The 25,453-nt window shown below is 43.7% G+C and overlaps 2 protein-coding genes across 8 annotated transcripts in view; one reads left to right on the forward strand and one right to left on the reverse strand.

Moving 5' to 3' along the window:
* Positions 1-2,855, forward strand: part of PRELID3A (PRELI domain containing 3A) — a 48,970-nt gene extending 46,115 nt beyond the window's left edge. For 2 of the 4 annotated variants that reach the window (XM_027525609.1, XM_027525604.1), the window contains one exon: positions 710-2,855. In XM_027525609.1, coding sequence (XP_027381410.1) covers positions 710-780 — 71 coding nt within the window. In that variant the 3' untranslated portion in view covers positions 781-2,855. The remainder of the gene's footprint in view (positions 1-709) is intronic. The other 2 variants (XR_003508411.1, XR_003508412.1) reach the window with 2 other exon arrangements.
* The window catches only part of SPIRE1 (spire type actin nucleation factor 1), a 169,268-nt gene continuing 145,701 nt past the window's right edge, over positions 1,887-25,453 (reverse strand). For 2 of the 4 annotated variants that reach the window (XM_027525599.1, XM_027525600.1), the window contains 9 exons: positions 24,031-24,203; positions 19,004-19,094; positions 14,644-14,786; positions 12,470-12,643; positions 8,900-9,037; positions 8,285-8,355; positions 7,750-7,777; positions 7,517-7,653; positions 1,887-5,821 (listed from right to left, as the gene is read on the reverse strand). In XM_027525599.1, the coding sequence (XP_027381400.1) occupies positions 5,563-5,821; positions 7,517-7,653; positions 7,750-7,777; positions 8,285-8,355; positions 8,900-9,037; positions 12,470-12,643; positions 14,644-14,786; positions 19,004-19,094; positions 24,031-24,203 (1,214 nt within the window). In that variant the 3' untranslated portion in view covers positions 1,887-5,562. The remainder of the gene's footprint in view (positions 5,822-7,516; positions 7,654-7,749; positions 7,778-8,284; positions 8,356-8,899; positions 9,038-12,469; positions 12,644-14,643; positions 14,787-19,003; positions 19,095-24,030; positions 24,204-25,453) is intronic. The other 2 variants (XM_027525601.1, XM_027525602.1) reach the window with 1 other exon arrangement.

Here is a 25,453-nt window from a genome sequence, read left to right on the forward strand (position 1 = left end):
CATTTGTTTCCATTTAATGCAGTTAAACTGTGTGTTACATGTACCCACTCCCCACCCTACCCAGCCACTCGCTTCCCTTCACATCTGCAGTGGGACACGTCACACAGCGGGGCACATGTCACACTGCAGGACGAGACCTACCAAAATAGACCATGCCTTTGCATCCAGCAGGTTGGGAATGAACCACAGTAATTGGATGGTGCTGGCACAAAACAGCAGGTGAAAAGGGGGTTGTTTGTTTTTTGCTTGTTGTTAATGTGTGTCAATGCATCTGTCTTTTTAAATTTGGGGAGATGAACTCAGATTTTTTTTTATAGCAAACAGTAAAACTGAACCTCTCTTTGCCATATAATCAGGTTTGTCAATACAGAGAAGTACTGTTTAATGACACTTGGCTTCAGTGAAAGGGTGAATGTGAATTGCAGAGATTCCTCCCACTTTCTGTTCCATGACTCAGGCTCTCAGTGACTCACTGCTCAGTGTCTGCAGCCTGGATACTCTGACCCATCATGTTTCTCCTGGTTAAAGTGACCCGGAGACCACCACATCCGGCACCCTCAGTGCTGAAGTCAGGAAGCACTGCGCGACTTTCCCAACGTCTGAGGACTGAGGGTTGTACCACTGCTAAGCTGGAGCAACTGAGTCAGAGCCAGTTCACATGCTTGAGACCAGGCTCTGCTTCACTAATTATGGTTGTTTTTTCTCCCAGTTATCAAGGTGGAAGCCCTTAGGTCCTACAGAGCTCTTTCTGCCAGTGGCTACCATTGTGCAGCAGAGTGAGCCCCAGTTTCTACCATGAAGCTGTGTCCACCACCGGATGCACCGTGAGGAATGCCTTAGGCTGCTGCAGGGAGCCACACAGAAGTGGGGATGTCTAGCCATTAAGTTCACGGTGCTCAGTTCAAGTTCACAGTCTATCGGTCTGACTCCTGAGATGACCTTGTGGTAGGATGACCCAAGTCATCTTCCCTTTCTTACGGACAGCTGAAATGTTCTCAGGCATCTTCTGCTTTTGGGGTGTCAAAGATCAAAGTTTCTTCCCTTTAAACGAGAAGCTACTCTGTTTTCTGTTTCACGTTCGGCTCTGCTGTAGGAGCTACACGGTTAAGGAGGTCTGTCCACCTTTGCAGAATCGTGCTGCTCCTCCTTCCTTCTCTGTGATTGCCCACAGCTTTTACACCACATTTGCTGAGGAATTTGATATTCAGGTAAGCTTTCCAGAAATCCTCTCTTTGGCATTCCCACTCTTCCAAAACCAGCAAAATTTGGGTGTGACCTTTTCTGCTGTGTCACCACAGGGGAAGGAACAGGGGAGGTAGGCCAGGGACTGACTGACAGTTCCTGCAATGACAGGACACCAAAGCCAAGAACATGCAGAAGGGCGCCTTCCAGTGAGGCTGCCCCTCTGTGCTGACTGCTCCCTAGGGGAGGAAGTGCCCTTCTTCCTTCAGTTTATAGATGCATCAGAGCCACTCTTGAGAGCATCCCAGAACAGGAACCAGCATCGGGCCACCAGGTGAGTGGAACATCCAGGTGATCCCTCAGCTTCTAAGCCCCAGGGACGCAAGTGACCTCCTTGATGACCCAGCTCTCAGGAGCCTGCTTCACGAGTACTGTGTCCTGTCAGTGCTGGAGCCCTTTCACGTCCTCTGCTTCATATTGCACATGTTAAAGAGGCTCAGGTTGTGCCACTGGCATCAAAACCCCACAGCAAAAACAGCTGGAGAATGTTCCACATAGTGACATCTATTCTAAAATACATCAATATACACACCATGCACATTTTAGTGGGACAGCACTGTGAATTCAATCTGCCAGGTAACTGCACCTGAGCATTTAACTAGTGTAAGCAGAGTTTTATATTAAGTAGGTTCTTTGCTCTTAATTTTTTTTTTTTTTTTGGATGAGCCAAAGGAGATGTTTCTAGATGTGGGCCTGAGGTCAACATGAGGGGAAAAGGTGTGTTCTGATGGCTGTGTGTATGTATGTATGCACACCCTGCAGAGAGCAGAACTGGAGTCCTGACACATTAGTGTGTAATCCAGCCCTTACCCACAACAATTCTCCTTATGGAGTTCTAATGATTTGCAACTCTACAGCTTCTCACCAGGGGCCGGAAAGGAGAAGGAAAGGCGCAGTTGAATAAGGGAGGCCCAGAGCTTCCCTTCCTGGTCCCGATGTCTCCAGAACCTAGGAGCAGCAAGGCAAGGGCTGTGCCCTGGACTCAGTCAGCGAGCATGTGGATTACGAGCTGAGGTCTTGTCACACACCTGTCACAGGAACCTACTGCAAGAAGAGCTTAAAATACATCTGGCAAATTAAGTAATAGATTAATATCACACTCAGTATCACCTAAGGTTTAAGGCACGTAAAACGCCAAGGATGCTCTCTAATTAACATAAAGACAGAACCTTCCTAAATTCATTCTGGGTTTAAACTCAAGCCTTTAAGAGCTACAACAAGAAATTTTGTTTCATGGGACATTATAAGAACACATAGCATAAGGAATTCTATTTAGGAAAAAAAAATGCTTTCTAAATATTGTACAACTATGGAGACAATTTGTAGATTTTAGTTTCCTACCCTGCAAGGTGACAAAGGAAGCAGGCTGCTTGATGACACAGCAGTTACAGTGGGAGCTCATTTTCATTTATGTTCTCAGTGTGGTCCTTGCAGGTTGTATTTCTCAAGCTGATCGTAAACTGCTGATGTCACATAAATGTATCTTGTGTTTCCAAACTAGGTGGTTTCAAACAGCTAGTCACCAAAAGATAGCACGATTTTATAATAGGAACTCCACACGTAACGTATGATGGAAAGTCATTTATTTTCTCCTCAATAAATTTTAAAAGACTTTAATGGAAAATGTTTGGTAGCGTCATGTTACGCTGAATGCCAGCAGTGCCTGGACTTTATACACGCAAGAAGCCAGGTCAACGTGTACACATTTCTCCATGGCCCTACAACAGTTCTGCACGTACAAAATTGTCTGCTGTTTTGCTCTAGCAAATAGCAATATAATTTAAAACTTTCCTATGTGACACCTAAAATCCAGTCTGACATTTATTAATACAGTTAGAAAAATAAGAGTCTTAAAAAATTCATGGCATGAGTTCATGGTGCTGACCATGATGTGAGTTTATGAGATCATGGGATCTCATCAAATGTAAGATCATTTTAAAAACTCCTACATGACAACTTTCTGGTTTAATTTGAAAGGCTTAAGACTTGAAATCTAGTGAGACTATTAAGTTGATGTACTTAAGTTCTACTTGTGTTGGGAGAGTTAATTCTCATTGTCCACTGAATGAATGCCCTCCAAATACCAATAAATATATTACAGTATTTACAAGCTTTGCTATCTTTCCTGACACTGACAGAAAGTTAAAACTGTGAGAAGTGAATTGAAAGTGTTCTCAGCCTGGAGGGAGAGGGTGAGAATGACGGTCAGTGCGCAGACACACATCAGATTCCACCCGAGGCCAGCCAGCCAGCGAAGCTGTTGTCAGACCAGAAGTAAGTGCCAGAAGCAGCACAAAGAGCAGCCTGGGATCCGAGGGAGGGAGGGAGGGAGGGCGGGGGGCAAGGCTAAGGACTGTGAAAACATGCCCCACAGGCCAGCAGTGGATATCCAGTTTGGTTGAGGTGGCGGACACACGCCACGGATGTGGGAACTTGTTTGGCACCAGAAAGGGATGCGGATTTGATTTCTACAATCTCAGCTGTGCCATGTGCCCTTTTCTACTCTTCTGCAAACTGTCCCATGGAAACCTGCTGCTCACGATGTCCCAGTAGTTAAACAGTGTCACAAACCCGGAGCAGTGAAGTCAAGGATCACATGGGCTAGATTTTGCCATGTGAATGGTATTCTCATTTCAGGGGAGGGGTTAGTTTTTTGTATTTTAGAAACACCTATAAACTAGTCATTATTTTAAAAAGCACACTCTCCTGGGTCTGTTTTTTCCACGGACACAAACACCCACCCCCACTCCTCTGTCTTCCTTGCACCTGTCCTGGGGATGGTCTAGAGGCTCAGGCCAATCTAGAAGGGGTCTAGAGTTGAAACTGTCCCTTGGAAAACTGTACAAACAAGATTCACTCAATGTAACATTTGAAGCTCTCACATGAGCCTCTTTAAAACAGTAAATATTTCCATAATCAGGGTTTTCTGGTGGCCCACTTTTACATGCAAATACAAATTGTTAACATGCATTAATTAGTCAATTGGTAAAGTTTATTTTGCAAGTGTAAGTAATTTTAAGCAATTTACTAACTTATAAATTTCCACCGTGAAAAACCACTACCAGAGCAGTTCTGAGGTATTACTGTTAATTCCCTATAGAAATGTTGAGGGGGCGTAGAGTGACTGCCATGCCTTTTGGTGAGCAGTGCTGTCTCCAGTGTTGACTGCAGACGTGTCCCAGAGTGTGTCAGAAAGTGGCCTGGTGCATTAACCAGGCTTGTGAATGTGACTGGCTGGTCACCACTGAGCCAACCAGAACCACAGAGAGAGATGCCACGGAACAGACCACACAGCTGAGAAATGACAGGTGTATGGTGCTGCCTCCAGCTCGGCTTCATCAAAGCCCACCCTACCCACTCAAGTCGCTTAAAAGGAAAATGTGTGCAAAACATCCAAAAAGCTTATCGGCAGGTTAATTTTCTAGTAATTTTAAAAGACTAGACCATGGTTTTCCTTTAAAATTCATTTATAAAAATAAATTTCAGTTTGAGACCTTATGTACCAAATTGTGGCTTAATTTAGTCATGATGGTGAGACTGTAAAGTATGAAAATTGCTGCTGGAAAGGTGGGTGCTCACAGCCATTCTTCTAAGAGGCCAAAGTACTGAGCTTCTGGACAAACTTCTAGCCTGCCTTTGTCCCATGATGCCACAAAACTTTCTTAGACCTCCAATATGCAACTACTAGTAACAGTAATACATTCAAGGTAAAAACAGCCTAGCACTTGCTCAGGAGACACTGCCTTGCTGCCCAGGGACACAGGCACCCCCCTAGGCCTACAGCTCCGATGCTTGTCCTGGGAGGCAGTGGAGAGCCCTTCCCAAGTGTCTCAGAGCAACAATAACTTAAAACCAGAGTTTGACGCACAAGCAAACCCTTGCAGGTTCTGTGCTGTGAGGCCTCCAGGGGTCTGTGTCCATCAGGTAGGAACACTGTCAGTGGAAATGCCAATATGACTTACTGCTTAGACCTTGCTGGCCCCTAGGCCTGCGCTAGACTGATTCCTCACACGAGAACCTTTCTGCCCTAGAACATTATTTCAGGCACAGTAAAGAACTAAGAGGAATGTTTCTGGCCTCCAAATCTATAATCACACAAAATCAAGTTTCAAACTACTGTCCTCTTAGTGCAGATGAGCAACTGGCGACTGGTCATGTGTTCTCAATTGACATGAACACAGCATTTAGTCTGTGGAACAATGCAACACAGCAAAACCCTGATTCTCACGCAAACCCAAGCCAGTTAACCACATTGAGGAGACAGTGACAGCCTGCTCAGCGTCCTCACAGGAACTCGACTCCCACAGGAAGGCACGGGGCTCAGACCTCACTGATGGTCCTCTCTGAGGGGCAGTACTCTGAGGGGCCTGCTGAGGACATGTAGAAGGACTGCGTCTTCCTCTTCAATCGAGCTCTCTTGTTGGCCAACACCAGACTGTGGCGGCTTGAGCTGATGATCTCAGAAATGAACTTTTTGCAGTCCACACACACCTCCATAGCACTCCAGTCCTCCACCAGCTCTTTGGGAAATTGGAGTTCTTCATCTGATTTGTCCACAGACTTGGATTTTGAGGACAACCTAAAAAAAAACATTTAAAATATCATTTATTAAGAATTCTACTGCAATACTAAGAAAATACATGCAGAAAAAGCAAATTTGTTGCCAAAATATGATGGAATGGGTGGTGATTGGCCATGTCAGATTCATCGAAAGAAGTTAAAACTGGTGACAACATTCAAAATATTTTTAAAAAACCAGGAAACATGTTTTATTAAGAATCTTAGTACCCTTTATAGAATTTTCGTAAAATAGGTTATTCAGAGTATTCACCTTCTGCACACAGTTCATGAACACTAACAACTGAAATGAAGTACATGTTGCTAACACCCCACTGATGATGCAGAGAAAACTTCAAGTTCTTTCTCAGTGACCCCATGTCACGGTTAATGAACATTACTTAACTCTTGATGGTAGGTCAGGAAACTACAGGAAACTGAAGTAAATTTATCTTAATCCTATGACACAACCTGAAAAATTATCTTTGGACTAGCTTTCTTATTTTTGTATTTATCAAATATACCTCTCCCTGACTACAGCAATTGTCTTTGGCGATGGCACCCCACTCCAGTACTCTTGCCTGGCAAATCCCATGGACGAAGGAGCCTGGTAGGCTGCAGTCCATGGGATCGCGAAGAGTCGGACTTCCCTTTCACTTTTTACTTTCATGCATTGGAGAAGGAAATGGCAACCCACTCCAGTGTTCTTGCCTAGAGAATCCCGGGGATGGGGGAGCCTGGTGGGCTGCCGTCTATGGGGTCACACACAGTCGGACACGACTGAAGTGACTTAGCAGCAGCAGGTGACTATATGGATTCTAGAGAGCTGGAGTTAACTAGATAACATCACCGTAGATGTTTTGGATAGTTTTTGGAAATAACTAGGCATCATCTACTCACTATTTTAATTAAACCAAACAGGAACGTAGAATTAAGTACAGGAAAGAACAGCAGCCATGTTCGCTTGTCCGGAGCCCATGGACAGCAGCCCAAACTCAAGAGCCCAGGATAGGGGCTGAGCACAGGGCAGAAGCCTTGGACACAGGTCTGAGGAGCTTCCAACTCCCTCACCTCACTGTCCACAGACCTTGACATGCTGAATGGCCACCATCCAGCATTTGGCACCAATGCTAGTGTCCCTCACAGATGGAGGGGCTGCTGGTGTGTAAAATCCTGTCCCTTGGGCCCTGCCAGCTTGGAACCTGAGCTGGTCTGCCTTCCTCCTGTCTTTCTTAAAGACCAATACTAACCTGAACACAAAGTGACTGATATCCAGGCATATTTTCCTTTTAAAATGCCAGCTCTTGGCATAAAGCTTTATTTCTGTCTTTATGTTAGGAATGTAAGTCAGCTATTGCAGACCACTGTAAACACAGGATTAAAAATATTTTTTTCAAAACTAAAGGAAAGATTAGACTCTTACGTGCAAGTTTTCAACTCCACTGAAAAGGATAGTTTTAAAGATGACTTTTAAAGGATACATAAAAGTAATTATTTCCAAAGTAGAAAAAATATTAAACTAGGAGACTGTGTCTTTCAAGGAGCTAGCCATTATCCTTGACATGCTACTTTTGGAGATTTGTGTAAGTCAAAACTATTAAAACTAACCCACCCATGTGCCTCTCCTCAAGCCAATATCCCACCATGTCACCAAAGTCCTTGAAAGTGCTTTCTTCTTTCACAAAGGACACTTTGGAGACCCAGGCCTCCTGCTCACCTGGCAATGCTCCGAAGTGGCCGATGGTGGCCAGTGGAGGGTTTTTCTGGCCTCATACAGCTTTCCCCTCTCTGCAAGGCAGACGGTCCCAGTGAAAAGATAGGAAGGGTGGAGTATGGCTTGGAGGGCAGCCGCATCTATGATCCCAAATAAAACTGAGAATGAGCAGGACTGCTGGAGAGGCAGAGTCACTGAAATCAGCACAAGCTGTGACTTTACTGAGCTCGGCTTACCTTTTTGCAACACTGTGAGCACACCGGCCTGTATACAAAATCAGAAAGGTTACTTAGTGTGATTCCATGGATATGACTGGAGAGTTAAGAGAAGCCAAAGGCTGCATGCCTCTACCTGTCTACAGTTGGTCCCCCAAACTCCAGTTCCACCAGAATGAAACAAACTGATACAACTGGCTTGCCAAAAAGACCATCAGTCTGTAAAACTTAATGCTATGTCCTATGAAAGGATCAACTTAATGTCTGGGATTTTCTTGTCTATTGTGGGTTCACCTGAGAGTCACATCTATTTTTTTCTGTTCTGATATATTATTATTAGAACTGTCTTGAATACATAAAAGAAATAGATGCAGAAAAAAAATTTTCCAGGCTTAATATCAAATAACCATCCACTGTTGAAGCAACTGCTGTTGTAACTCATAAGCATGGCACATGATCACACACTGGATTATTTCTACTATTGTTCCTGTGAGAAAAATGATGAAACAGTGGAAGTGTTTCCTTGACTACTGTCATCAATTACAAAAAGCCTTACCTCTTACAGAACTGACAGGTATAAGACCAGGTGAAGAAGGAAAACCTTCTGGTTCGGCAACAAAAGCAGAGCTAAAAAACAGAAATTTTAAAGGAGAAAAAAGAATTGCCAACAGTTAATTTCCCAATTTGTACATCTAAACACGTATTTATATGTGGAAAGTCTTAGTAGACAAAGGGAGAAGAGCATTTAGAGACCCTTTTACTAAGTTTGATTCTGTGACAGTTACAATCTGGCTCTGTATTTGATTATAATTCTACTTTCAAATGGGAGAAAAAGGCCACAGCTCTTAAGGGTCTTGCCATCATGGAAGCAATCTGAAGAAGATTCTAAAAAAGTGTCCTGTGTTTCTCAGATATGTCTTCTCAATAATCTTTTAAAGGTTTAACAACTAAGAGCAGACCTGATTTTAGGAAGGCACACCATTATTTATTACAGTGGTTTTAAACCTTACGGTTTTCTATTTCTATGGGAGAAATAATACTTGCTTCTGTGAGCAAGGGAACAGGGACTGCCTGGCAGAGGGTGAGTCTCTGGCCCCTGGAGCCCCCAAAGCCCTGTGCCACCTGGCAGCAGATAGTGCCCGCATGACCCGCCAACTGGAAAGGGCTCTACCTTTCCTTTTTTCAGAGCCGTGTAGACATCTTTGTATTGCTGGTACTTTTCCAGCTCTGCTTTGACCAGGACCTGACGAATGTGCATCACCTCCTCCACGGTCAGTGCCAGGCACTCCACTGGGTAGCAGAACTCCTCCTGAAAGTCAGAATCCATGTGAGCAAGAAGCCCCACCCCCTCCAGCAAGGCCATGTCCCCTCCACTTCAGGGCCCTGGTTAGTAGCTCCAAAGAAGAAAGAGGCTCCCAGGAAACCCTGGGGCAGAGCTGGCTCGCTCTGGGGACCACAATCTCTGATCACACCCAGAAGGTAGCTGGAGACTGCTGGGTCCCAGGTAGCACTAGCCGACCAAGACCTCCAGTAACAGAAGTTTCTCATGTGTGTTCAGATGCATCTCAAGCATCACTAGTCCCTGACTGTGTCCTGAAATCTGGGGGAAATGCTGCTGCTCTAAACCAAATTTATGTCCATTTTCTCCTGATACACAAAGACAGTATGTAGCTTTCTGTTGTATACTATCTGCTCAAAAGTAAACAGCAAATCTACGATACTGGTACAGTTTTAAACACTGATTTGTGGTACCCAGAACAGCCCAAAGAAGACGGTTAGTAACTGACATTGAGAAACGTTATTTAGTGGTAAGTTACATCAGCACAGCCTGAAAACTCCTAATGGTGTGAGTGAACTGGACCCAGAGGTCAGCAGACACTCCCATTGGGCTGCCCCATGCACTCCAGAGCCCTTGTCAGTTTTCCACACGGATTGTGGAGGATGACGCTGATGTAACTGATCCCACTGAATAAAGAGCCTCTTGCCTGCTCCCAGTTGGCCCTGCACTGATTGTGGACCCAGCAGAAACACAGAAACGTCCTGTGCGCCCACAGCATGTGGGCCTCACAAACCCGTGCCCTCGGTGTACACACACTGGAACTCACACCCACACACACAGCAGTGCTGTGCACAGGCATTCTGGACTCAGACAAGCCAAACAAGAAAGCACGAGACTATGGATGCAGTTCATGGAGATTTAACATTCAGTTCAGTTTTCTAATCAGAGAAAAAAAACAAATCTAGGCCGCAAACTTGACAAACATTAGCATTTACTATAAAAGAAAATTTGCAGAATTACTGCTGCTTATAGTCATTACAAAATTATCTCTGTTCAAGCTAACTTAGGGAAGATTAAATTTGCTAAAAATGTTTTAGAAAAGATCCTGCAGTTGAATTTTTAAGATGAACAGCTTAGTATCTGGAGGATGGGAGGATAGTTTGTTAGATTATATCATGCTCTAGAATGTCTAAATACTCAAGAAATCCCACCATCACACACTTTTCTCTCAGTAGGAAGAGCTTTCAAAGATAACAGGCTTCAGTTGGCATGTCCAATATTTACTGTGCTTTGCTCGGCCCTGAGAACAGTGTGTGTATGTCTACTGGGACATGACAGCCTCTGAGTGCTGGACATCACAACTGTGCTCAGACTAATGCGCCGGCTGCACACACTGAACAGCAACTTTTCTCAGGTTCTGATGTGTCATTAAGAAGTCTTTACAGTCGTCTTTATTCATCAGTGACGAGCATGACTACCTATATATATGAATCTAGCAAACAAGCAGAAGACTACTCCTGGAGATCGGTGGCCGTGTGTTAGGAAGATGGCAACCTTACAGCGTAACAGAGGTGGTGATAGCAGGCACTGCCCTCTCCTCAGCCTCGAGTCACAGACGGGCTCAGTCAGAGCCTACTTTCAACTTTCTGCTTTGAACCATACCCAAATCCACTGCTCTGTCAGATGAAATAAGAAAGGGTGGTTTTTTTTGGTGTTTATGTTCTTTTTTTTAGAATTTCAAGCAGATTATTCTTTGGTAAATAGCTTCCATCAGGTCAAATGCTAATGTTTTAAATCTGGTGCTTTCCCAAGGACAACAAAACTTTAATGCAACATGAAAGAAAATAAATAATTATAGACCAGCTTTCATTATTTTTTTTCAACTGATGAAAAAACATTGATTTAACATCCCCAAAGCCAAATTACCCCAGATCTTGCTGAGATCCTCATGCCGCAAAATGTGAAGAGCACTCAGGGTTTGCACTTCACCCTGAGCTGAGCCCCTGTCCCCACTGTCATGAGGGGCTGGTCACACTACAGCAGGCATGGAACCTGGGTCCTGGCCTGGCATGGACGCCAGGGGCCAGAGCAGCACGATTCAGATTCTCTGGCTGCTCTGTGCTGCAGCATAGCTCCCAAATTTAGAAACGGGAAGCTAAATCTTAAATTTTCAAAGATTACAATATACTACAGGAACAGCTGTGGTGCCTTTAGAACTCACTGTACATATGTCACTAAAATGGCTGGGTTTCTGTTAAATATTCTGGTTATATTTACCATTCAAAAGGCGTCGGAGTTAAGCCAGCACAGAAATTAGAGAGCACAGTGTGTCATCTGTTACTGAGCTGGAGAAACAGACACAGTCACATTTTATAGTGTTTGTGGTCAGCCCAAGCTTCATAAATAAGTAGGAGAGATTTGACAATTATCCAAAACAGCCTTTTGAGTTTTTAATAAACCAAAGGAAAGCACACTTAAAAAGAGCAAATATTAAGTTTAATTACTCTTTTTTCAAGTTCATCTTTAAAATTCAAGGTAAATTATCTATCTGAAGTCATCTGTAGACTTAGTAGACGAGACTAGGGAGGGTTGAAAATAAAAACAAAATGTCAGAGATCTTCAGAAACACCAAGAGGGGTGGTACTAAATGCCACTCCTGCATCTGACCACGTGCTCACATGGCCAGATCAAAAACGAAAAACAGGATTGAGCCTGAATTTCATGCCAAATGAAGAGAAAGTAATCTGTTGTACCTCATTTACATTCAGTTTATTTTCTGAACCAAGATGGGTAATAAAGAATAACAAAGAATTTAGAGGCTGTTTGCTTATCAAGAACAGGTCTGGTCAACAGGAAGGACCCCGGAGCCAGGCGGGCTGCTGCCACACAGGTCGCACTGTGGGCAGGGGAAGCCTGAAGACGGTCCCAAGGCTTTTTATGCTACTGAGGTCTGGAAATTATACTTTCTATAAAAAGTGTACTCTGTATGAAAATCTCAAAAGATAATACAAAATGAGTATTTAAAATATTTAAATAATCACATCGATAAAACTTGATTTCTCTGTACAGAGAAGCAGGGTGGGTTTTTCTAACAACCATCCTGACCATCATAACACAGCTGTACGGGAGCTGGAGAAGAGGAAGGGTCCCTGTGGCTCCCTGGCTGGGCAGCTGAGTGTGGATGACTGCTTCTGGGGGAGGCCAGCGGAATGCCTTTCCATCAGGCCTCTCAGAAGCTCTTCCCACAGGCTCCCTGACGCTGCTGCATTCTCAGTTTGTTGTCCTTTCACTATCATCCTGTCATTTGAGATCATGGTGTGATCTATGCATCTACCAAAGATTGGAATCAACGGTCAGAAGCAAAGTGTCCATCTAAGCTGTTAATCTGTGCAGAGTGCGGCAGCTGAGGCATCACGACCAGAGACAGAGGAAGGTAATTCCCAGAGCCCGCAGGAGGCCAACCTGTGTGTGTCTCCACCTGCTGGTAAAAGCTCTCTCACACAGATAATAAACAGCCCCTGCTACCCCCAGCATGGCTGCCTCCAAAGGGTGAGAGCCGAGCAGAGAAGCTGTTTGGAGGGTAGAAAAAAGTGGTCGGAAAGGCGGCGCTGGCCATGCTGTGGTCATCCTGGGAACCTGAACAATACGTATGGGGAAGAGAATAGCAGGGGAGAAGAAATGGAGAAAATACTGCTGAACATGAGTGACTTATACAGAACCATTATAGAGCATGAAAGAAAAACAGACAAAAACACCACGGAGGGCATTAATGTTAGATTCCATATGAGTCTCCAGGCCATCATCTGCATCTATGTGTGTCAAAACGAAATCAACCACGAAGTCACAGCTGGAGAATCTGAGTTCACACAGCAACACTTCAGCTGTCCTGTGAACTCTTATCTCCCACACAGGTTTGCGGGATGGAGGCCCAAGGCGACAGTAGAAACACACACCCAGCAGCCACCCCTACCCTACTTGGAGGGCACTGCCCCCAGTCATCTGACCAAATGATGAAAAAAAGTACACTTTCAATATCCTGAGGAAAGGGTGCTAAGTCTCTTCAGTTGTGTACGACTCTTTGCACCCCCATGGACTGCAGCCCACCAGTCTCCTCTGTCCATGGGATTGGATTCTCCAGGCAAGAACACTGGAGTAGATTGCCATGCCCTCCTCCAGGGAATCTTCCTGACCTAGGGATTGAACTGGCATCTCCTGTGTCTACATTATTGGTAGGTAAGTTCTTTACCACTAGCGCCACCTGGGAAACCCCAGGAGGAAAGGGAGGAAGGTCCAATATAAATGAAAATCAGTAACAACAAAAGACATTTCTGTTGTCTTTAGTTGAGACCTTATAAATGCAAAATGATTCAGTGTTTTCTTAAAAAAAAATAGCTAAATCATACTTTTAAAGACAATACTTACAAAACTAGATGCCACTGCCAGTAAAGGAGTGGGATTTTATGGACTTCCCATGATAAGCTACTGGCAAGAAAAGTCAGGACTTTGATCTGGAGGTTCTTGCATCTCAGCTGGGACCTAGAGGCAGGCGGAGGGTGCGGAGTTCTGTGAACAAATTACCAGTCTGCACAGACCACGGGCTCCCCTGCCTGCTCACTAAACCTCTTCTCCGCAAAGGCATGTTGGTTGTACCTTGCTCTTCTCCACAAAAACAGCTCATGGCCTGACCATACACACTGAGCTCCCCTGCGCCAGGAAGACACCTCATGGCCTTCCTTGGTAAAGTTTCCCAGGTGGTGCTAGTGGGAAAGAACCCGCCTGCTGATGCCAGAGACGTAAGAGACATGGGTCCGATCCCTGGGTCGGGAAGGTCCTCTGGGGGAAGGCATGGCAACCCACTCCAGTATTCTTTCCTGGAGAATCCCATGGACAGAGGAGCCTGGTGGGCTACAGTCCATGGGGTCGCTAAGAGTCTGAAATGACTGAAGCAATTTAGCACACATGCACCAGCCAAATACTCCTTGTAGTTAATCTGACAGTGTCTTTACACTGCTAATTTTAAGTTTAACCTCAACAGTGTAGGTATTTGGGAAGTCAGGTGGGACAGAAAGAATCCTCGCAGGTTTCCTCTGGCAGATCCGCTGCCTCTTCCTGGAAGGACCTTGTGGGCTACATCCCCTGCCTGATAAGTGAATAGCTATGACGTGAGCCTGGACGTCTCTGGAAAACAGCGCAAACTGTCAACCCATCCAAACAGCTGCAGTGACTCCAGTATCACAAAACATGCTTGAAAACAAGGAACAGTGGATTTTTATGAATCAAAATTCTCCCTCTGGATATCTGCCTCAGTAAGAGTCTACTGTAGTCAGACTTCACTAAGTTTTCTGTTTAGTTTCAACAATTTTTAAGTGGCATTTGAAAGGAAAAAAGTGTTTCTTTAATAAATATCCATACTTTCAACCATAAGTAAGTGTTTCAGGGGGAAAAAAGTACTTTAAATGAACAAAAAATGTCAGATTTCACTTGGTTACTTTTAGGATTGGTTTTCTTCAGCTAGTAACAACAAATAAGGGTATTATAAAGTTCATTCTAGCTTCTGGAAGCTTCTCAAAGAAACTAATGATTCCAGGTCTCTTAACTGCTTACAAGTTGCTCTGCATAGTCTGTGGGCTACTTACAAGAGACCGGGAGCTCTGCCTGGATGCCGGCAGGAACTGTCTCACATTAGTGGGTGTTTCCTTCTCAATGGAATGTCGTCTCTGGGGTGGCTGCCGTCGCTCAGGCTGAGGTGTGGAGGATATGGGCAAGAACTTGGGAGGGTCTGAAGAAACAGGATGAACCAAACTGAAATCAGTTCTCTTATAAAAGAAAAAAAAAAGCAACTTAGGTTTCAAATTTCTAACAGAAAACCCTCTGCCATATGTGACAAACTGCATTCAAAGATGGAGTGCTGATTTTGTCGGACTGATACATTAGGACTGGAGGCCACAAGGGGACCCTGGAAGACTGTTACAGAATAATCTTTGCAAGATAAACTTACTACTGAAATAGCAAGGAAAAGGAAAAAGTGTTCAATATTCAAATTCATGCATAAAATGCAACATAAATGCAGTCTCAGATTCATAATATAAATGCCATCCTGTTATTTTCCATAGAATTTTGCAATTAAGAGTCTTAGGCTTTATTTAAAATTTTTTTAATTGGGCAAAAGACTTGTATTTAATAAACAATTTCAAGGGCAAAGAATTCAAAGAATAGATCTTGGGCTTTATTTTAAAAGCATGTGAAAATTATGTATTGTTTGTGTCAAGTCATACCAAAATTGTCAAGTTTATACCTTCCTTTTAAAAGATAAAATATGAAAACTCTTTCTTCTTGATGTGTATCAAGACATTTTATCCTTAGTTTAAATCAAGCTTTATTTAAAAAAATTAAGTTTCAGCTTCAATGTTAATACTACATATGACACTGCTCCTCTGTCTAGGAATATCTGGGGACAGAGTTTAAAGGGGCAATGTTTCAGGCTCTGATTCACATTGTGGAAACACAGGAGGACATCACAGAACTCTGCTGTCTGTCTGTCTGTCCTTCCTCCCACCCTCTGTGCAGTAAGAAGGTGAGGAAAAGTGAAAGTCAGCACAGTGAGGAAGAGATGACCATCTACTTGGACTGTCCTAGCAATAAATCACTAAAAAAAATCAGAATATACTTCCCTCAATCATCACTAAAAAAAATCAGAATATACTTCCCTCAATCAAGAAAAGGTACAGAAATCCATCATGTGATTTAATGGAGTCTCTCTAATATTTAATGGGTCTGGTCAAATACCAATTACAGATAATAACCAAGGTCAGCTCCTGTTGTTTTTGATGTAATCTGTTTAAGTAAATCAAAATACTATTTGAAGAATTTTAACCACTGAAACCTCCACATGTACATGTACGAAAAATGAAGTCAATATACTAAAGATACTCTGTTTTTTCTTAGTAAAATTTTAAATAATTGCAGTAAGATACACATAATATTTACCATCTTACCCAACTGTACATTGTAAAAATTTACCAATTATACCATTTTAAAACATACAATTCAGTGGTATTAAATTGTTTACAGTTACCTTGTTATGCACCCGGTTGTAAACTTTATTGTACTTTGTTGGATGTTACATATATATTTTAATATTTATTATTTATTTATTTGGCTGAGCTAGGTCTTAGTTGCGGCATGTGGGATTTAGTTCCTTGACCAGGGATCAAACCTGGGCCCCCTGCATTTGGGAGTACAGAGTCTTAGCCACTGGACCATGGGAAGTCCCAGATGATATATTAAATGGATATAAAATAAATTGGTCTAAAGGGCTAAAAATATAAATAAAAATGTAAAATGTGATTATTAAAAACAAAATGTGTGTGGCAGGGTAAAAATGTAGTACTGCTCAGTTCAGTTCAGTCGCTCAGTCGTGTCTGAATCACAGCACGCCAGGCCTCCCTGTCCATCACCAACTCCCGGAGTTCACTCAAACCCACGTCCATTGAGTCAGTGATGCCATCCAGCCATCTCATCCTCTGTCGTCCCCTTCTCCTCCTGCCCCCAATCCCTCCCAGCATCAGAGTCTTTTCCAATGAGTCAACTCTTCACATGAGGTGGCCAAAGTACTGGAGTTTCAGCTTTAGCATCATGTGTTTAAATGTAAGAGGTCATCAACTTAAAATATTCACCTGTCTGGTAACCACAAACCAAAAGTCTATATAACAGATACATACACAGAAAAGAGAAAGGACTCCACATAACACTAAAGATAGTCATCAAGGAAAAAGATTTCTTTTTTCTTGGAATAAAAGGAAATAAAAACAACCACAAAACAATGAACAAAATGGCAGTACATACATACCTATTAATATCAATAAATACCAAAAACAGGCTTTCTTGGTAGCTCGGCCTGTAAAAAATCTGCCTGCAATACAGGAGACCTGGGTTTGATCTCTGGGTTGGGAAGATACCCTGGAGAAGGGAATGGCAACCCACCCCAGTATTTTGGCTTAGACAATTCCATGGACAGGGGAGCCCGGTGGGCTACAGTCTATGGGACTGCAGAGTAAGATATGACTGAGCAACTAAGCACGCATGCACAAATATTAATCATTGCTTTAAATGGAAATGGACTAAATGTTCCAATTGAAAGCTTCAGAGTGCTATGGAACTCTCCTCAATGTTATGTGGCAGCCTGGATGGAAGAGGAGTTTGGGGGAGAATGGATACATGCATATGGATGGCCGAGCTCCTGTACTGTTCACCTGAAATTGTCACAATACTGTTAATCCTCTATACCCCAATACAAAATAAAAAGTTAAAAAAAGAAGTGAAAAGATAACACCGAAAACGAAGATATTTGCAAATTATATATATATATATTTGATTTGACATCATTCTTGTTTTTAAAAGCAGAACATTTACTGTGCAACTACCTGTTGAAATACTGTTTTTCAACACAAGTCTTGTTTTTAACATAAATGCTTATAGAAATAAACCTCCCTTTTGCTCTGGGACAGTTTCTGTTGACTTATTTTTTCTTCTGAATGAGCCATACTTTCCTGTTTTTTTATGTGCCTTGTGATTTTTTGTTGAACACTGGACATTTGAATTTATCAATGTGATAACTCTGGAAATTAGATTCTACCCTTCCCCAGAGTTTGCGGAGTTTTGTTACTGTCCCTAGTCACTGTTTCTCTTATTGTTGAAGGCTGATCTTTGAAGATCAGCCTGATGTAAACTTAACATCTCCTCAGGTCCTTGATGAGCCATTCCCTGGGCATTCATGGTCACTTTCCAATTCTCGCATATTCCCTGGAGATATGGAGGGGGGAGGGGGAAGCTGACAACAGCTCAGCAACAGCCGTCTACCTCTGTCTGCACTTCTGATATCAGAAGCAGTGACCAGAACACAGAGCCCCAAGATCTGGAGGGCCAGGTCATTTTGTCTGTCTTGGCCCCGCCAGCTGTGTGCAAGCTGCTTCAGGAACGGCACACAGCTGACTGTCACATGGACGGGGACAGGGGAATGAATGGCTGCCACTCACTAAGAGCTGAAATCTACTGAAGTTAACCACAATTCACCATCTTCCCCTGGAAGTTGTAAGCATTCAACAGATTCTAGCATTCCGAATATATCAGACAGATTCTGCCACTGCAGTTACTGTCTAGGTGGGAAGATGACTACACAGTGCCTGCTACTCTGCCAGCTTCCCAGAATCCTCCCCGCTAATATAGAATTTTTAACCCTTTATATTAATCTTACAAATGAAAAGATTACCAAAACTGTGGCTTCCCTTGTGGTCCACTGGTGAAGAATTTGCCTTGTAATGCCACGGACACAGGTTCAATACCTGGTTTGGGAAGTTAAGATCCCATCCGTTGGAGCAATTAAGCCCACACACTACAACTAGACAGCTGCACCTCAGGGAAAGATCCCACATGACGCCATGGAGACCCCACACGCCCCAGGGAAGACCCAACACAGCCAAATAAGTATTTTCAAAAAGATGGCCAACAGTACTTTTCAAAATGATTTCATTTTACATTCTATATTAGAACCCATTACCTGAAGAGTTATAAAGGTGTTTTTATTATCCATACTTGTACATGGGTAAGGGGCAAGGGTGTGTGGGGGTATATTTGTGTGTGTGTAGCAAGAATGATAACAAGTGTGATTATTCAGGGCTTCTGGCTTAAATTTAGATAATGAGGTAATTCTAAAAAGTACACATAGGCTGACCTACTCCCTACAGCTATCATCTGTAAACCTAAAGGTGACTGATTTATTGTAAGTTGAGAACCTGAGACCCAATTACAGTTTAGCCCTATCTTATGTTATTCTAGGAAAAAAACGATTATTTCTGCTCCTGACCAGGGCAAATCCAGGGTTGGTTCTTTAACTATTTAACCCAAATGACAACAAGGCACTTTGGGATTTCCTTTCCTAGGTTAAACATGTTTTTTTTAAGGCATCTGACACTGGTTCTCTGTACCACAAATACTCACTCTTCCTTGTGGACACGGTCTCCAGGAAGGGGTCTTCCAGGAAGGAGGGAGATGCACTGCTGCTGCTGGCAGACCTGGGCAGGGTCTCCTCCTGAAAAAGACACAGGGCAAGGGGGAGACACAGATTTCTTAGACACTAGTGCTCTCATGCTCATTAGCAGTGTTCACTCATAAGAGGTAAACTGAGGCACCACATTTTAATGTCCAAGGTTCAAAGCAAGTTGGAGACAAACTAGAAGGGATCTAAAATTAGACATATCTGGGTGTGTGCCCCGGCTTTGTTCCTCATTAGAGTGATGTGACATAGAGCAAGTTTCTTATTTCAGTTTCATAATTTCAATAGGATTACTACAAGGACAAATCTGAGAACACATTTAAAATGCTTAACACATCACCTGGCACACAACAAATGGTGATTAACATCATCAGTCAAGTATTTAACACATTTAAAAAACTAACAGACTTACTACCCCTACAGAGGTAGATGTGTTTTGTTCACTGTTGTTACCTACTACCAAGTCCATCCCTTACTAAGTAATGCATAAATATTTGTTGAATGAATGAAAACATATTTATGAGAAATATGTCTACACTGTGTCAAAATTTAAATTCCTGTTACTTGTGAGAAGAGACCTTCTTAATTTGTTTTAGACTATAAATCACTGCAGATGGTGACTGCAGCCATGAAATTAAAAGATGCTTACTCCTTGGAAGCAAAGTTATGACCAACCTAGATAGCATATTGAAAAGCAGAGACATTACTTTGCCAACAAAGATCCGTCTAGTCAAGGCTATGGTTTTTCCAGTGGTCATGTATGGATGTGAGAGTTGGACTGTGAAGAAAGCTGAGTGCCAAAGAATTGATGCTTTTGAACTGTGGTGTTGGAGAAGACTCTTGAGAGTCCCTTGGACTGCAAGGAGATCCAACCAGTCCATTCTAAAGGAGATCAGCCCTGGGTGTTCTTTGGAAGGAATGATGCTAAAGCTCAAACTCTAGTACTTTGGCCACCTCATGTGAAGAGTTGACTCATTGGAAAAGACTCTGATGCTGGGAGGGATTGGGGGCAGGAGGAAAAGGGGACGACAGAGGATGAGATGGCTGGATGGCATCACCGACTCGATGGACTGAGTTTGAGTGAACTCCGGGAGATGGTGATAGACAGGGAGGCCTGGCGTGCTGCGATTCATGGGGTCGCAAAGAGTCAGACACAACTGAGCGACTGAACTGAACTGAACTTATACCAAAGTGAAGTACAATATTTATTCATGAAAAATTTACTACTTACTATGTGACATGAGATATATATTAACTGGAAGACAACTCAATTCCATAATACATAGAGAAAACTGCTAAATATTTTTAAATATAGAAGAAAGTTAGGTTAATATATTAATCTATGATCATGTGAGACAAATAGTGAAAATCCTTTCTGACCTACTTAGTGTGGAAAGCATTAGTTTCGAAGAAGCCCCACTACAAAGGACCTAGTCAAGGAACAGGAGAAGAAAAAAGCCGTGGAGACCACAGAGCCCACACAAGGATGGTCTGAGTGGTCACCTCCTCCTGGTGCTCACTGCCAAGAACAAACCAGGCGACATCAGCCAAGCCTCACCCAGAGGTCATGCACAGGACATCGTACACGTCTCCAGAAAAGTCAGTGAGAACTAGCTTATCTCCTGCTTCTGGCAGGTCAAAAGGAAGTAAAAGCTATGAGTATCTCAAAAAGAAAAAGTCACACACAGGACTTCTCAGCAGTTATGAGGTGGGAGCTCCTGATTCAAACAGCAGAAACCATCCCCACTGTACATCCTTCAACCAACCTTCCCAGAACCACTGTTACAGCTGACTTTACTAAGGCATGTCCATGCTGCGCAGCCTCCCTCCTTCCCAAGGGTCTGAAACGCTTCCCCTGAGAGCAGTGAGGATCCTGCCCTGGGCAGGCAGGGTGGACATGGGATTGCTGGGGGGAGGGGTGTGGCTCAACGCTTCTTGGGATTTTCTCCCAGAAGCCGTGGACGGCTCCCTGCTTCTGCCTGCCCACCTGAGGGAGCTGATCCACTTTCAGACTACTTGAAAACTAATCCTACCATTAAAAAATAAACTCAAAGTGGATTAAAGACCTAACTGTAAAACCGGATACCATAAAACTCCCAGAGGAAAATATAAGGAGGACACTCACTGACATAAATTGTAGCAATATTTTATTGGATCCATCTCCTAAAATAGGAAATAAAAGCAAAAATAAATAAATAGGACTTAAACAGTTCATCTTATTCAACATCAAGAAAAAACAATTAAAAAATGGGCAGAAGAACCGAACAGACATTCTTCCAAACAGGAAATGCAGATGGCCAACATGGTACATGAAAAGATGCTCAACACTGCTAACTACCAGGGAAATTCTAATCAACACCACAAGGAGCTATCACCTCACACCTGTCAGAACAGCTATCATCAAAAACAAAACAAAAAAACATAAACAATAAATGTTGGAGAGGATGTGGAGAAGTGGGAACACTTGTACACTGTTTGCGGGAATGTAAATCACTGCAGCCACTGTGGAGAATAGTACGGAGGTTTCTCAAAAAACTAAAAGCAGAACTACCATATGGCCCAGCAATTCCACTCCTGGGTATGTATCTGAAAAAAACAAAAACACTAATTCAAAAAGATACATGCACTCCATTATTCACAGCAGCATTACACTAGTCTTTGACACTCACCAATGTCAGAAGTCCCTATCACTGTCAGAAGTCCCACAGCTGTGCTCCCAGGGTGAGGCTGTCCCTGAGGCCACCAGAGTCATCTCAGATACAAGCCTGGGCACCGAACTCACTGGGCAGGAAGGAAAATCTCCTTTTGACAAGACGCCCAGTTAAGGCACAGATACAGCTCCTGAGCTTCGCTTCTCTACTGAAAGCTTTGATACAGTGCCAATCAAAGCTTATCTTGACTTTTACAATGTTACCTGGGTCGGGCTAGTAGAGATTATTAAAGACAGACCAAAAAAACCCATTTAAAGACAGACCAAAAAAACCCATTGAGATTAAGAATTTTGAGAAAAGAAAAAAACAGCAGTGGAAGCAGACCTGGTGCTGGGAGGTCTATTCATAGTTTGGCGGGGATTCTGTTACTTTTCTGTTGTCTGACTTTGTAAACTGAGCCTCTACCTCTACTAAGCTGTGTTCTTACTGCAAAGTAATGATGCTGAACACAATTTCTAAGCCCCTTTCCAGTTTAAATTACTTTCATTTAGGCATTCTCATATACTGCTAGTTGGAATACTAGAAAGTTTATGAGATATGAAGATTTTGGGCTTAGATTTGGGTTTTAGATCTGTCTCTATAATTTACTTTTTAACAGTCTTAGTTCAAAAACAAAACCTTTCTGTGTGCACTCAATATGCCAGCAAATTTGAAAAACTCAGTAGTGGCCACAGGTCACTTTTCATTCCAATCCCAAAGAAGAGCAATGCCAAAGAATGTTCAAACTACCACACATCTGCACTCATTTCACGTACTGGCAAGGTAATGCTCAAAATCCTCCAAGCTAGGCTTCAACAGTACGTGAACTGAGAACTTCCAGGTGGATTTAGAAAAGGCAGAGGAACCAGAAATCAAACTGCCAACATCCACTGATCACAGAAAAAGCAAGAGAATTCCAGAATATCATCTGCTTCATTGACTATGCTAAACCCTTTGACTGTGTGGATCACAACAAACTGTGGAAAATTCTTTAAAGACATGAGAATACCAGACCACCTTACCTGCCTCATGAGAAACCTGTGTGCAGGTCAAGCAGCAATAGTTAGAACTGGACATGGAACAACAGACTGGTTCCAAATTGGGAAAGGAGTATATCAAGACTGTATATTGTCACCCTGCTTATTAAACTTATATGCAGAGTACAGCACGCAAAATGAGAGGCTGGATGAAGCACAAGCTGGAATCAAGATTTCGGGGAGAAATACCAACAACCTCTGATATGCAAATAACACCAACTTCAATGGCAGAAATTGAAGAGAGCCTCTTGATGAAGGTGAAAGAGGCGAGTAAAAAAGCTGGCTTAAAACACAACATTCAAAAAACTAAGATCATGGCTTCTGGTCCCATCACATCATGGCAAATAGATGGGGAAACAGTGGAAACAGTGACAGACTTTATTTTCTTGGGCTCCAAAATCACTGCAGATGGTGACTGCAGCCATGAAATTAGAAGACGCTTGTTCCCAGCTGCTGCTGCTAAGTCATGTCAGTCGTGTCCGACTCTGTGCAACCCCATAGACGGCAGCCCACCAGGCCCCTTCGTCCCTGGGACTCTCCAGGCAAGAACACTGGAGTGGGTTGCCATTTCCTTCTCCAATGCATGAAAGTAAAAAGAGAAAGTGAAGTTGCTCAGTTGTGTCCGACTCAGTGACCCCAAGGACTGAAGCCTACCAGGCTCCTCTTCCAGGCAAGAGTACTGGAGTCGGGTGCCATTGCCTTCTCCGATGACCAACCCAGACAGCATATTAAAAAGCAGAGAGATTACACTGCTCCAGATACTCAAAGTTCCAGATACTCAAAGCTATGGTCTTCCCAGTAGTCATGTATGGATGTGAGAGCTGGGACGACTCTTGAGAGTCCCTTGGACTGCAAGGAGATCAAACAGTCAATCCTAAAGGAAATCAGTCCTGAATATTCATTAGAAGACCTGATGCTGAAGCTCCAATACTTTGGCCACCTGATGTGAAGAACTGATCCACTGGAAAGACCCTGATGCTGGGAAAGATTGAAGGCAGGAGAAAAGAAAGACAGAGGATGAGATGGTTGGATGGCATCACCGACTCAATTGACATGAGTTTGAGCAGGCTCCAGGAGTTGGTGATGGACAAGGAAGCCTAGTGTGCTGCAGTCCAAGGGATCACAAAGAGTTGGACATGACTGAGTGACTCAATTGTACTGGCTGAAAACTAGGAGGAGGGCAAGCAGTGGCTGCAGCAACACAAGGGCCCATGGAGGCTGACCCTGAACAGGCATGGGCCTCACCTCTGAGTCGGAGCTGTCCAGCTCAGCCAGAGTCGGGGCTTTGAGGAGTTTCTTCCGCGGCACAGGCACCTGCTGGGCGGCTCCTGACCCACCTTCTCTGGGCTGTGACGCCACACCTCCATTCACCATGGATGATTCTGCAACATTCTTGGGAGATTCAGCGGTTGTCACCTCTGGGGAAAAAAAGGCAAAAGCTGACCTTTCCCTAAGCACAGAAAGGTGGTCAGTGGACCAAAAGGAGTCTTCAAGCGCCTGCACTGAGCTGAAAAGCATTCCTACGTCATGCAGACAGCACAGAGGCCACACGCAGTAACACCTGGGCATATAACACATGTGTATTCGACATTAACTGTCACACTCAAATAAAGGAAACCTTTCCATGAATAACTATATATTCACTATATGTGTAGATTAAAATTTAGAACTGGGGGAAATCCTACAGAAAACCAACTCCAGGTGCTTTACTTCCCAGAGGCCCAGGGAGGCTCGAGTTCCCTTGAGCCTCTGAAGAGTGAGTGATGGACTGATGGAAGTGACGGTGTACACAAGCCTCCAGCATGGGGCTGCAAGACTGAGGGCGGTTTGAGTCTAAAATAAAAAGTCAATTATCTATACACATATAAACATGAACACACAGAATCTGGGATACATTCCTTATGATAAAGCTAATATAGATTATCCCAAGCTCAAATGTGGATGGAAAGGCAATGAAAGAAGTGTGGGAGCAGGATACAGAGCACGAAGTGCGGAGTACAGACTGTAGATTATAAAAGACAGGGGGTGAGAGACCAGAGCAGAGAGCACACGGCACAGAGGGTGCAAGCCCACAGTGCAGAGCACGGAGTGCAGAGTATAGACTATATAGACTATAGAGGACAGCAGGGAGAGGCCAGAGCAGAGAGCACACGGCACAGAGGGTGCGAGCCCACAGTGCAGAGCACGGAGTGCAGAGTACAGACTATATAGACTATAGAGGACAGGGGGGAGAGGCCAGAGTAGAGAGCACACAGCACAGAGGGTGCGAGCCCACAGTGCAGAGCATGGAGTGCAGAGTACAGACTATAGATTATAGAGGACAGGGGGGAGAGGCCAGAGCAGAGAGCACACGGCACAGAGGGTGTGAGCCCACGGAGTGTGGAGCACAGACTAGACTACAGAGACACAGGGCTGGGAGCACAGAGCAGAGTGTGTGTCCAGGACAGGGCATGGAGTGCAGAGCATGGAGTTGGGAGTACAGACTGCAGATTATACAGAGAGCACAGGAGGGAGACCAGAGGGTGTGAGCACAGGGCAAGAGCACAGTGCGAATGTTACGTAGCGTAGCGTACGTAGCACAGCACAAGCTACTGTGTAGGGAGTGTAGGGCTTAGAGCACACAGAACAGCAGGGCGAGGACAGTTCGGATTCAGAGTCTAACTCTGCT

The sequence above is a fragment of the Bos indicus x Bos taurus genome, chromosome 24 (genome assembly GCF_003369695.1).
Source record: "Bos indicus x Bos taurus breed Angus x Brahman F1 hybrid chromosome 24, Bos_hybrid_MaternalHap_v2.0, whole genome shotgun sequence".
In the NCBI taxonomy this organism is placed as follows: Eukaryota; Metazoa; Chordata; class Mammalia; order Artiodactyla; family Bovidae; genus Bos; species Bos indicus x Bos taurus.